The 12,881-nt window shown below is 41.3% G+C and overlaps 1 protein-coding gene across 6 annotated transcripts; it reads left to right on the top strand.

The window, feature by feature from the left end:
- The first annotated feature begins 252 nt into the window (after positions 1-252).
- LOC125510731 (HAD-superfamily hydrolase, subfamily IG, 5'-nucleotidase) lies at positions 253-10,638 on the top strand. Of its 6 annotated transcripts, none has more exons than XR_015602728.1 (17): positions 254-673; positions 1,246-1,508; positions 2,006-2,083; positions 2,961-3,181; positions 3,440-3,532; positions 3,767-3,850; positions 4,017-4,133; positions 4,228-4,318; positions 4,392-4,448; positions 4,624-4,677; positions 4,811-4,868; positions 5,254-5,330; positions 6,258-6,328; positions 7,667-7,807; positions 9,632-9,692; positions 9,956-10,015; positions 10,109-10,137. XR_015602728.1 is itself a non-coding variant. In XM_048675981.2 (17 exons), exons 1-17 carry the CDS (start codon positions 529-531, stop codon positions 10,378-10,380), a joined length of 1,716 nt encoding a protein of 571 aa, XP_048531938.2. In that variant the 5' UTR covers positions 255-528; the 3' UTR covers positions 10,381-10,638. The 6 variants fall into 6 exon arrangements, 3 of the variants coding, with proteins under 3 accessions (XP_087377950.1, XP_087377951.1, XP_048531938.2); XM_048675981.2 differs by lacking the exon at positions 7,667-7,807 and adding an exon at positions 10,258-10,638 and having other exon boundaries at positions 255-673; positions 10,109-10,171; XR_007284733.2 differs by lacking the exons at positions 9,956-10,015; positions 10,109-10,137 and adding an exon at positions 6,746-6,876 and having other exon boundaries at positions 253-673.
- The last annotated feature ends 2,243 nt before the right edge of the window (positions 10,639-12,881 follow it).

Genomic DNA, 12,881 nt, shown 5'->3' with positions numbered 1-12,881 from the left:
AAAAAACCTAAAGAATTTTGTTTTGCAGTTGCAAAAGAAAAATCCAAGGTATCCACGTGTCACCCTAATAACACGATAAGCACGATGAAATCCGGCTCGTGCGCGCAAGAGCGGCGAGCGTGCGTGTGGCCGGAGGAAAATCCCGGAGGGGGAGCCGAACCACCCGTTCCGTTATTCCCTCACCCACGAACCGACCCGACCTCATTATTGCCCCGCGGCCCCGCCTCCAGCCCCCACCTCCCCTCGCCCCCGGAACTCCCTCCCCCCTCCGCCCTCCCTCCGTCGCCCGCGGTGGCTGCTGGCTTCCGACGCACGCGGCATCCGAATCCGCACCGCACCGCACCCGATCCCCGCGCCACTTGTCCCGCCGCCCAATGCCCGCCCTCCGGTGAGATGGCGCCGCCGCGCGGCGGTGCTCCCACCCCCTCGGATTCCCCCCACTCCATTTATTCTCCCCCTGGCCCGCCAACAACAGCGTCCCGTCATCCTCCTCACCCGCACCACCCCCGCTCGCCTATTTAAGGCGACATGCTCTCCAGGAGGCCGCTCGCCGCCGCCCTACGCCTCGCGCCCCTCTCGCCTCCGCTCCTCCTCTTCTTCGCCTCCTCCTCCTCCTCGTCGTCGTCACCCGCCTCGTGCTCCTCCCCCACCGCTTCGGCCTCGGCCCCCAGAGGTGCGCGCTTCTGACGAGCATTCGTTGATTCCGGGCGTTTTTTTCTGTGTCGGTTTCGCGGTGGCACGCTTAATTTTAGCGATGTCTGTTCCTCTCTAATTTTGGTGCTGCGTAAATATGAGAATGTTGGTTTTGATCCGAGGCCAGTCCTGCTAGTGCTAGGCTGTAGAGGGGCAACCCGGTTTCCGGTCCATGGGCGAATGCTGAAGCATAATCGTGTATGCTTTGCTCTGCTTTTGTGCCCGTCTTAAAGGATTTCGTGGTTCGTATCCGTTTACGATGAGATTTTGGGATTCTTATGTATGGGTTGATCAGGCCTCTTTTCTGAACTGCTGAGTATACTCTGGAATTCATTTCAGTTTGGCTGAATTATGCGGTTTAAATCCTGTTTCCTGATCGTGTCGTTATGGAAGTCTGAATGTGGCAGAGTTTCAGTTATGCCACGTTTTTTGATCGGTTGATCGCTAGACTTTCACCGACCTTGCTTGAATTCCTGGTTGAAACACCGAGTTCTACCACTGAATTACAGTGTGATATCTCTGATGTACTTTGGTCTATTCACCTTGTATCAGGCTGCAGTGCTCTAAGGATGGATAGCGGCGCTGTGGAACCAGCTTCAACCGGGGCAATCTGGTCAACGCCGTCGGTGGAGCCGAGAAGCATTTCCATCGGGAAGCAGATATTCTGCAACAGGTCTCTCAACATGAGGAACATCACCGCAGTAGGATTTGATATGGACTACACTCTTGCGCAGTACAAACCTGAGACATTCGAGGCCCTTGCTTACCATGGCACCATTGAGAAGCTCGTGAAGGATCTCAACTACCCTGAGGAGGTTGATGTCAATAGTTACTTCTCCCATTTTATGTGATTTTAGATTTAATATAGGGACTTGGGGTCTGTTGTCGTGTCAGGATTTCATGGTTGCCTCAAAGTAACTTGAATAGTTGCATTTAACACAGTACCAACATCATGTCTTTACCTGTTTCGACTTTTGAGCAATATTCCCACCTGTGATAGTCCATGATTTGGACCATGAATTTTGTTCGGTAGTATAAATGCATGAAATTTGTTGCTGCTCTGAACCAAAGAATTTTATGCTAGTTATTGCTATTTATCTTAGGAAGGATCACCAATTTCTGCATTAATGTAGTAGCAAAAGGTTCATACTATCAAGTGAATATCTGTTTATTACAGAAGTGTGGAATTCTTTGTGAAGGACATTTAGTTTTTCTTAGGACTAGCAATTTGATGCTGAGACTTGTGGGCTTAATACTCTCTTGGCTTGCAAGTTTTTGTTCTGAATTGGATTTACTCTGTTTCATTCTGCAGCTGTTGACATGGCAATTTGACTGGAAGTATATGGTCAGAGGACTAGTTCTTGATAAGAAAAGAGGAAATATCTTGAAGGTCCGCTGCATTTGCTTGAACTCACTTCACTTTGTTGACTGAAAATGAACTTGTGACACATAGAAACAACATTACTCTGTCTAATAAAAAATGTACATCGTTTTGAATATTGACATGATCTACAAGGCGAAACTTTGACCATCAGTTTCTATGAAAGTACATTGCTTCAAATAAAAATGATTATTCACTAAAAAATGTTTCATATCAGATTTAGTAATATAAATTTCATGCAACCAATGTTGGTAAAAAAATCAGTGCTGGTTAAACTTAAGAATGTTTGACTGATCTCTTAAAAAACTTTTGCAAGCAGTGGGCGTAGGATCAGAATTAAAAAAAAAATGAGAACAAGATGCAGGAAATCCATGGTAGGACTGGGAGCAATTCTTTGTAGTTAGCAACAAAGGGGTCATGCATCCCTATTATTTACAAGTTGATGCCTGGAACCTTTTGTTTGTGCTTGCATGATACTAGTGCTGACCTAATTTCTACCTTATTGTTTTTACTTTTATATCTAGTTTTCACTATAAGATTGCATGTTGTAGTTCCCTATTCATACTTCTTGACAGTTGAAAACACCAATTGTTCACTAAACACTTCCCATCATGTTGAAAATATTCAATCGTCTCTTGATGCAAAAGTTCTGCATGGTAGGAGGCAACTGTTGAAGTGTATATGTGGATTCCCCTTTCCATCAGTTCGGACCTTTGGTTGCATTGGCTAGTGCATGAAGCTTAACAGCAACAACACAAAATAGACCTAGCATAAATTAAATTCCCACTGGTTATTCACTACTTGCTACTGTTGGTTAATTTTACTTTTATACTTTCTGAATCAGTGGTCAGTTTAACTGCCATTTTAACTATGTGTGCAATATCAGATGGACCGGCACAAGTATGTAAAAGTTGCATACCATGGATTTAGGGAGATGTCGAAGGAAGAAAAAGTTGCTGCTTATGGGAGTACATTGATAAGGGATTCCTTCGATGAACCTGATTATGCCCTTATAGATACACTTTTCTCACTGGGTGAAGCCTATCTGTTTGCTCAGCTTGTTGATTTCATGGACAGCAATCCTGCAAAAGTACCTTCAGGCACTGAGTATGATCATTAGATCCATATATGGTTATTATTCTTTCACAAATGATTTGAAAATGATTGCAATGTATGGATATTGGCAAGCATAGGTGAAAATTATGCTTTCACATATGTTTGTCTATTCATTTTCCTCTGTTCCTCTGCCCATATGTAAAATATTGGGCAGACATTTTATTCCATATATTCTGATCTGCATCTTCCATTTTACTTGTATTGATATTGCTAATGTACTTGTTACCTTGGATTATTTTGTTGTTACAGCTATGCGCATATGTATAGAGATGTGAGGTCTGCGGTTGATCTGTGTCATCGTGATGGAACTTTAAAACGAATGGTTGCAAAGGAACCTAGCAGGTAGTTCTGTATAATCTTAAACAACCATGTAGTGGTTATTCTAGATCATAGTGCTAGGCACAACAATGAGTGGACATCATTTTTCTTTCTTTTTTGCAATAATTTGGTATGGTTCTCTTTTTGTTTGTTCACATGCCTATAGACCTGCGTATATTCCCCCCATTGTTATGATGTAAGAATTTATACAATTAGGTTTTAACTGGCACAGCTGATTTGTGTATTCAAACTTGCCAGGTATATCAATGAAGACTTGGCAATTGTGCCGATGCTTCAAATGCTTAGAAAATCTGGACGCTCCACATTCTTGGTGACCAACAGGTATGCTCTTCCTTATATCATTTCAGGTTTGATAGATGTCCACCCAAACCGAGGCAGTTTATTTGATGGACAAATGAAATAATTTGATCATTTGTCTGGCTGCATTTCGCATCTTCAAATTTAAGCTTCTGTCTCTTACTATCTGGAGATGAGCTTGTTTATGCAGTTTATGGGACTACACTGATGTTGTCATGAACTACCTATGTGGGCCATATATGTCAGATGTAAGCTCAAGTCACAACCACAAGTGGCTTGAGTATTTTGATGTTGTTATAACAGGCAGGTTGGTATATCTTGTTTATTTTATTTTATTTTTGTAAATTTATGCTTAGTTATCTTCCTTCTCAACTCAAGCCCATCCTTTCTGAACTTTTCAGTTCAAAGCCAAGCTTTTTTCATGATGATAACCGAACAGGATTGTTTGAAGTTGAGCCTGATTCTGGGAAACTTCTAAATGCTGATCTTCAGGAAAGTAAAGTGGTTTTAATGTCTAACCTGTTTCTATGAACCATGTTTTATAATATATGTGTTCTTTATGTAGATTGGAAGCCCAAGATCAAGTCAACATCAGCCAAAACCAATTCACAAAGTTTACCAGGTACGTGTTTTCCTGATTCTGGATGTGCGTAAAACTCTAAAATTAGAATACAAAAATCTCTCTTATTACTTCCTAATAGTGCAAATGTCTACCTGGTCAATTAGCATTTCGTGAATGTACTTGTAATGGCTACGCTATGTATCTTGCTCTAATAAGCGAAGAAATTATTTTCCAGGGAGGCAATGTTGGTCATCTTCACAGACTACTTTCTGTTGCTTCTAGTTCGCAGGTAACTTTCTGTCTGTTGTAGGTTTGGTACATGTTAGCTGTATTTCTCTGTTTGTGGCTGGTTGCAATGAGTTTCCTGTTTACTTGGAATTCTCCATTAATCAAATCAAATAATGCAATATCTTACCATATAGATCCTCTATGTTGGTGATCACATATATGGAGACATACTCCGCAGCAAGAAAGTTCTAGGTATGTGTTATTCAATCTATAATATTAGTACACTTGAAATTGCCACCTGCTGTTAAATTGATTCAATTTGGTACTTTTGATTGCGTGGAAGCTTTAATGATGTTCTTGTATTTTATAGATAAAAATACACATGCCAATTTGCGTGCATGCTTGATCAATTCAAGTAACTACACAGCACCATCCAATGAATCCTAAGTGCTTTATTCTTTTTCTCTGCACTCATCATCGATGCTGCTGATGGTGTCAAATTCAGTATGAAGTAGATACCGATGCTTAGTTAAAAAGTCGGCCTGTGTTACGGATGTCCTCTGAGTTGTGGTTGGTGGTCGATTCTGCATTTTACTTTCCATTTCTCCAGTGATTATGTGCTGTGTTTATTTAAAAGGTTGGCGGACTATGCTGGTAATACCTGAGCTGGAGCAAGAGGTGAAGCTTCAATCAGAATCAAAGTCTACTCGAAAGGTATAGATATATTACTCAGTAATCCTGAAAATGACTTTTAGCAACATATAATAACTGGGCACAAGCTATAACAGACTTAACTTTGCATGATTCGGAAATAGCAGTCTGTAAGATTTTCATTGTGGTTCCATGAGAGCTGGTGTTGCACCAGAACTGTTGCTTTTAGAACTGCAGCAAAACTTGGTGGCACAACAGCTTTCTAATGGTGGTAAATTTAACTAAACTTTGATGACCCCAAGTTGCATGTGACTGTTCAGATTTGCATGTTAAATTGATTATAATCTTGACCAGGAAAGGGCCTTCTATGTTTTTATCTCAGATTTCAATACAGTCTAATAAGGTTCGCGTTTTTGAGGATTATTAGAACTGAAACCTTTGGACTATAGGTGTTGTTTGCGGCCAGCACTATGGGCCCTGCTTGTTAAATTGATTATAGTCTTGACCCGGAAAGGATTTTATGAGATTTTGTCTGAGATTTGAATAGTCTAATAAAGTTCGTGTCAGAACAAGGAGTTTGTTAGGATTAGTAGAAGTGAAACTTCACCCATGATTACACCCTAGGGATGAATTTTAGTTGGCATATCTGGCCCGAAAGCTTTGCAAACTCAGAAGTTTCCCCTCACATAGGCACAATGTTCTGAGTGTGGTTGCACATCACAAGTAGTACTATGAGAAGAAATTGAGCGGCAGAAAAGATTATTTCTGTATTCATGTTAGGAAAGCATAGCAAAAGGGCGATGAACTTCTTTCTAAAAATATAGCTCCATTGGTTAATACATCATTACGGGAAAATGTAGGCAAGGTGCACATGCAAAATAAATATCTCATTCGCCATAAGTATGCATTCGAGTTTATTTTCCCTTTATTTTCAATCTGTGTGTTGGCAATCTTCTTGATGGCTCTTTTTATGCTTGTCACCCTACTCAGGAGCTTAGACACCTTAGAATGGAGCGTGATTCAGTTGAAGACACGATCCATCGCCTTGAATGGTCTCTTCAGTAAGTAGATCAGTTTTGGTACTTTTCTGCCTTGAGTCAACTCACATTTAAGATATTCTTGATTCAACATTTAAGGGTTTACTTAAATACTTCTATAGATGAACCAAAATTTATAGGAATGATTTTGTGAATCATTACAATTTTTATGCATATGGATCAAATCATCAATGGAAGTAACTCATTATGTGCATACACCAAATAGGGCAACTAGTTTAAGGTTTGGACTTTCGAGACTATTTAATGATCGTGAAACAGTGTTCAGTAGGGTCATAATTCTTTATTTAAATGCAAAGAGAGTACTTTGGAACCTTCCTTTTAGAGGCGTGCTTGAGTTACCTGCATGTCCATGGAAGGAAGGTCAGAACGTGGATGGTAATGATGTTTCAGATGCGAAGCTCATGGTTGTGCAAGTTGCAGGAGATATATGCGGGTGCATACTGCTGCTGAATGTGAACTACTTTGTTTCATAGTTGGCCGTCTTGAGATGAACCACAGTTTCGTCGCGAGCACGCAACAGCTTCGCCGCTGATTTGTTCATCTGTTCTCTGGTGAGAATCGGTCGCTTGTTGCGGCAGTGCTTCTGCTGTTGCGTATGCTCTCTAGTTTGGGTCTTGCAAAGAGAAGTGGCCACAAGTGAACGGAGATGCTAGGGCTGTTAGCATCAATGGATCTAATGTTGCACAAAAATATCAAATACACATATACAACATGACACACACACCTTTATGAAAGATGAAGATCAAGCAAGGTTTTTTTTTACTCAACTTGTGCTCTTTTCTTCATTGGTTGTACGTAGCTGTTATAGGGGTTTAGAATGCCATCAATTTACATATGTGAACAAATACTTGGCAAATAGTACGAAGCATTGGGAATGTATGCACCTATTAACTCTGCACACTCTTAAGAAATTCTCCGATACTTAAACACTAATTTTCCTTGGGGTATTGAATTGACCATTCAAATGCTCCTAGAATAATTCAAGCTGGCCCTCGTATGAATGGTCAAATTGTACCCTTGAAGCTTTAGTGTGAAAGCATTGGACATTTTCTTAGAGCGTGCATGAGGTTAATTGGTGTGTAACTTCATAATGCTTAATATTTGCTTGTTTTTTTGTCCACATATTTAAATTGTTCGCATTCAGAACCCTCATGAAAGATACATATGACCGACGAATAAACCAAGCCAAGTTGAGTTGAAACAATGTTTGCTTTTTGGTTGTCTTTCTGAAGGGTGTGCATCTATTTGTGTATGCGTGTTTGAAATCTTTGTCCATCAATAGATCCTTTGGGGCCAACAGCCATGGCATCTTTGTTCATTTTTTATCACTTCTCTCTGTAGGAGACATACCTGAGAGCAAACGCAGAAGCAGAAACACTACCACAACAAATGACCAACTCTCACCAGCGATGAGATTAAAGAAATCAGCGGCGAGGCTGCTGCGTGCTTGGAGCGACACCGTGGATCTCAAGACAAGCAATTGTAAGACAAAGTAGGCCACATTCAGTAGCAACAACCACCTTCATGTTCCTTCTCTTCTTCGACAGCCTACTCTAGCAGAGCCCCTCCCAATTTGAGTCGTGCCCCACTGCCCCTCCCCATTTGAGTCGTGCTCCACCGCCCCCTGCCCATTTGAGTCTTCCCTGTGCTAAACTACACTCTTATTAGTGTGAAAGAGCAAGTGGTGCATCGCATTCCAAGTTGACTTGGATTTGCAGCGCGAGAGATTTATCATTCACGCTCTTGCACAGTTGATTTACCTCTGCCCTTCCTCTGAATCTTAATCTCTTCCGAGAGTATTGATATTCCACATCGCTTTTCAAAAGGGTGAATGGTAAAATTCCTTACTTAGGAAATTCAATTTAAGTTGAATGTGATGCACCGACCAAATTGTTGTTTCAAACAGAGGTTTTTTATGCTTCATTTTGTTACTGCAACTTGGGTCATTTTCCAATTCAGGCTTCCTTTGGTTCATAGGATAGAAATGTTGTAGGAATAGGAAAATCATAGGAAGTGAGATGACATGCATCTCAATTCCTATAGAGAAAAAGATGTCATTTGATCCATAGGATAGGAATTTTTCCATTGAGTCTTAGCTAATGTTTTTTTTCCTTCCAAAATGTGAAGGATTGATTCCTATCCTATATAGGAATAGGAATCCATTCCTACAAACCAAAGGGTCTCAAAGGAAATTTTCCTATGCAAATCCTATCCTATAGAAATCCTATGACATTCCTACAAACCAAAGGAGGCCTCAATGTCCGTGCTGTCTCCAATTGGCCAATGGTTGTCTAGATCCTGCCTTTGTAGCTTCTTTACCACCACAATATTGATCTCTGCTTCCTCGGTCAATGATCACGTACATTCTTGGCTACCTGGTGGCATTTGGAATGCTCAATGATTATGTCAGATGCTAATACCATCACACACACTTTAAGGATGAAAAACGACGCGTTTCAAGGATCTGTCAAATGCTTTGTGAAAAACTCTGCTTGCTATTTCCTAAGTTTGTCGAACTCCGTTTTACTAACTTATCAAACAGAGAAGGGATTACTTGCAAAAAAAACAAAGGGATTGGGAATGAGGGTTGTGATTAGAGCCGACGAAACTCAGCAAGAAAGCCAGAGGGAAGGAGCATTTAGGTCGAAGGTAAGAAAGGGAAAAAGGTTGCAAGCTCCAAGCTGCTAGCATCGCTTGCAGGGGTGTTGCTCTAGGTCGGCAGCATTTGGGCTAGTAGGCAAGGAGGAATGGGTGGCCTCTCATAGCGGATCTGGCGCTGACCTTCCTGTCTCCAAGTGGCAGTAGCATGCCGACGTTGATGGTTTCTGAAACAACTTATGCAAGCTTCGTGTCAGGCTTCTCCACCCATTTACATGTGTGATGCTTCTCTAACCGGTCATCACCTTGGAGGGCTTGTTCCAAAATGCAATTTACTCTTTAATTATTATTTTGTGAAGAAGATAACATGGCACAAGAGTAATTCAGAAGGCGCACATATATTTGTGCCTTGGCATGCAAGGTATGCAAAAATCACAACAATGACATTAATGAGGCGATGAGCTTAGGTGGAAATTTTGTGCACTTAATATGTAGAAAGACAAACTTTCTAATCATTGTGCACGCTTTAATGTGAAGTTAGTGTTAAACTTTCACTTGCCTAGCGCAAAAAAAATATATGGTCAAAGTGCAATTTTAACGTTTACCACTACCCAGTACCATTTCTGTTTATAGTGCATAAAACAGTTCTGCTTAGTTATTTTTATTTTATATCTAATTCATTATGTCTAACCTCTTTGTGTTTTCTAGATTTGAAGATCTTACAGAGAATGAGAAGGGAAAGTTGTTATCTGAGCATGATAATCTACTGGTAAGTCCTTGTTCTGTTTGTCTTGTTGGTTGGTGGGTATTTAGAAGAAGTTAGTACCCCCCCCCCCCCCCCCCCCCCGATCCATATTAATTGACGCTGGTTTAGTATAACTTTGTACTAAAGCAGCGTCAATTAATATGGATCGGAGGGAGTAGTTGTTTCACATGAATCTAACTGGTAGCATCTACCGTGTCCTCTATATGACTCATGCTGTATAATATAGCTTGCTTTTTAACTCGTGGTAGTTTTTTCTCTGATTGCAGCAAAAGCTGAAGGGTATCCGCTGCCTTCTCCGAGATGCTCAGATGCAACATCACCAGAAGGTAATTTGTCAAGTTACATAACTTTGTGGTCACATTCGTCATTGTGTAAAAATATCCCCTGAAGAAAAAACATAACTATTTGTTTCCGTCCAGTTTCACAAGGTGTGGGGACAGCTTATGAAGACTGGGTACCAAAACTCTCGGTTTGCTCACCAGGTGATGTGCCTGTAAAAAAACATTCACAGTAAATTTTAGCAGTCGACTGAAATGTTCTTACTTTTGCTTGTGTCAACATTCCACAGGTCGAGAGATTTGCGTGCCTATACTGCAGCCAAGTTACAGACTTTGGGTTGTATTCTCCCAACAAGTATTACCGTCCAAGCGAAGATTACATGCCCCATGAGTTCGATGTGCTTGGCCTGTAGAACTAGTTTGTGCTCATGTGGAATCGAAGTTCTCCTTTGAGGTGTAGGCTGAAGCAAGATATGGACGCAATTTTAGCATGATACTGAATAACAAATATTTACCACCTCACACAACAGAATGAGGTCTACCTGGTGAAACTTCACCCATTTTACATGTTTATATACTATAGTTGCTGATAGGAAATTTTACAGGTTTCCTGCTTTGTACATAACATGTTCTAACAGGGGGCAAATGAAACCAACGTTGAATGTTGATCATTTCAACTTTCAAAGTAAATAATTTAATTTGGTTATTACTCCGCTTGGCTATGCTCATCTGAATTTAAAGTGCTGTATAACAATTGATAATATCCCAATGAGGTCTGTAACCCCTAATGAATTTTGAGGGTGAAATTTGAGGGCCATTTGGTTCAATGTTTGAAAGGCTGAGCCATTTGTTTCTCACGAAGCTGTTACTTGTGTGTACTGGTTCGTTCAAATAGCTGGAAATGCTAGAGCTTGACACCACTGCAGCAGCATTGGTGAATGTGTGACCTGACCTTACAGAAGCCCAACCCTAATAGCTCTTACTGAAAACAATTTAATTCTTGGCTATTTTAAGGGTGAATGACAACCTGGAAATGTTAGGGCTTGTTTGGGACTGCTCCACTTCACCAAAATCAGTTTCGCTCCACTAAATTCACTTTGGAGCAGTTTCATCCAGAAGTTGTAGTGCTACCAAAGAGAATGTTTGGCTTCCATCTAGCTCCAGCTTCAAGAATGAGAAATTTGGTGGAAAGGATCTATTTGATTGGTCGAGGGGGGAGAAACGAAGGGGTATCCACTTATTGGTGGCAGTGGTGGATAATTTCCACCCAACTCCAGCTTCTAGAGTTTTTTGGAGCACCTCCTGAAGAGCTTCATAAAAAACTGGAAGTTGTGCCCCAGATTCTAGTTTTTTTATGGAGTGGCATATAGTGGAGCTATTCCGTTTGGCTTGTGTTTTCTGGAGCGGAGCTGAATTTTAAGAAGCAGAGCAGTCCCAAACAGGCTCTTAATGCTCCATTGGGAAGCAGAGACATGGGAAGCTAGCAAAAAGCATGGGCTAGTTAAAAACTTCTACTTCCTCCGTTCCTAAATATTTGTCTTTCTAGACATTTCAAATGACTACTACATATGGATGTATGTAGACATATTTTAGAGTGTAGATTCACTCATTTTGCTTCGTATGTAGTCATTTATTGAAATACCTAGAAAGACAAGTATTTAGGAACGGAGGGAGTACCTGATTTGTATTTGATCATAATCCTTTAGTTGATACAAAGGAAGTTAAACACAAATCCTTTAGATTTGAACATAGCTGGCTTTAAGACGAGTTTTCTTAGAAAAGGTGGAAAGAATCTGAAATGAACCTATCTAGTTTAGATGTGACGCAGAAGAATTTAAAGAAAGTCAGCAAGTATTTGGAAGGATGAGAGAGAAATCTAAGAGGCCAAATACAGATGAGCTGAATGATCTTGAAGAATTGGAAGAGATCCAACCCCTAACTAATGAACATATGGCTAGGAGGAGTCGTATCCAAAGCTCTCTATGTGAATCTTTGGAAGAAGAGCAATACTGGCATAAAAGATTAAGTGAAGACTGAATGCTTAAGGGGGACAACAACACTAGCTGCTTTCACAGGATTGCTAAATAAGGGAAAAATGTATTTTCTCCTTGAATATACATGAACTGCTGATTTGCTAAATCATGCTAGCGAGCTGTACAAAAACTTGTTTGGTCCCACTGAAGGTTTTACCTGCAGATTAAGGAGTGATGTTTGGGTTGTCCATGCAAAATTATTTGAGGACACCAGGGAACTTAGTAGACTCTTTAGTGAAGAGGAAATTAAGAATGTGATAGATGTGTTGAAAACGAATAGGGCTGCAGGTGTGGCTGGATTTCTCATTGGATTATTCAAACCTGTTGTCCTATTATTAAAGATGAAGACGATCTCATGATGTGCTTAATAGAATTAATTTTGGTGACACTGTACATAAATATAGACCTATTTGTCTTCTCCATGTGCTCTTTAAGCCTTTTCCAAAAAATTATGGATGAAAGGGTGACACCATTTGTGGAGAAGCTAATCTCTGTGAGCCAGAATGCTATGAAGGGGAGGAACATCATGGATGGAATTATGTCTCTACAAAAACCTGAATTCTGAACCGCGCAGCTGCGCTCGTTCGCTCGCGCGAGCGCACGGAGCAGAACCGTCCGATGTGATGTGCAACGATTTCGTCCCGACCAGGTGCCCGTTACGGATTGCACGAAACGTGCAGCGAGTGGTGGGCCCGGCCCCTTTATTCCAGGCGAAACCGCTCCCCCCGCGCCGCACCCCCGCTCGTCTTGTTCGAAACCACCCGCACCCCCCGCAGATTAATTCGAACTCCTCTCCCTCTCCCTTTCCCCTCCTCTAGCAACAGCGAGGCGAGGCGGGGTGCTGCAGTGGTGGTTCCGGCGTGGAGTCGCCGGTGCGGGAG

The sequence above is a fragment of the Triticum urartu genome, chromosome 5A, assembly GCF_056163025.1.
Source record: "Triticum urartu cultivar PI428250 chromosome 5A, HENAU_Tu73, whole genome shotgun sequence".
Classification (NCBI taxonomy): Eukaryota; Viridiplantae; Streptophyta; class Magnoliopsida; order Poales; family Poaceae; genus Triticum; species Triticum urartu.
This window is presented reverse-complemented; position numbering and strand designations above follow the sequence as displayed.

What these genes read in the sequence shown, in the direction of transcription:
- LOC125510731 (XM_048675981.2), top strand. Translation starts at nt 529, where the DNA reads ATGCTCTCCAGGAGGCCGCTCGCCGCCGCCCTACGCCTCGCGCCCCTC. An exon ending in CTGTTGCTTCTAGTTCGCAG is followed by an intron (nt 4,678 to 4,810) that starts GTAACTTTCTGT and finishes CTTACCATATAG; the next exon opens with ATCCTCTATGTTGGTGATCA. An exon ending in AATCAAAGTCTACTCGAAAG is followed by an intron (nt 5,331 to 6,257) that starts GTATAGATATAT and finishes CACCCTACTCAG; the next exon opens with GAGCTTAGACACCTTAGAAT.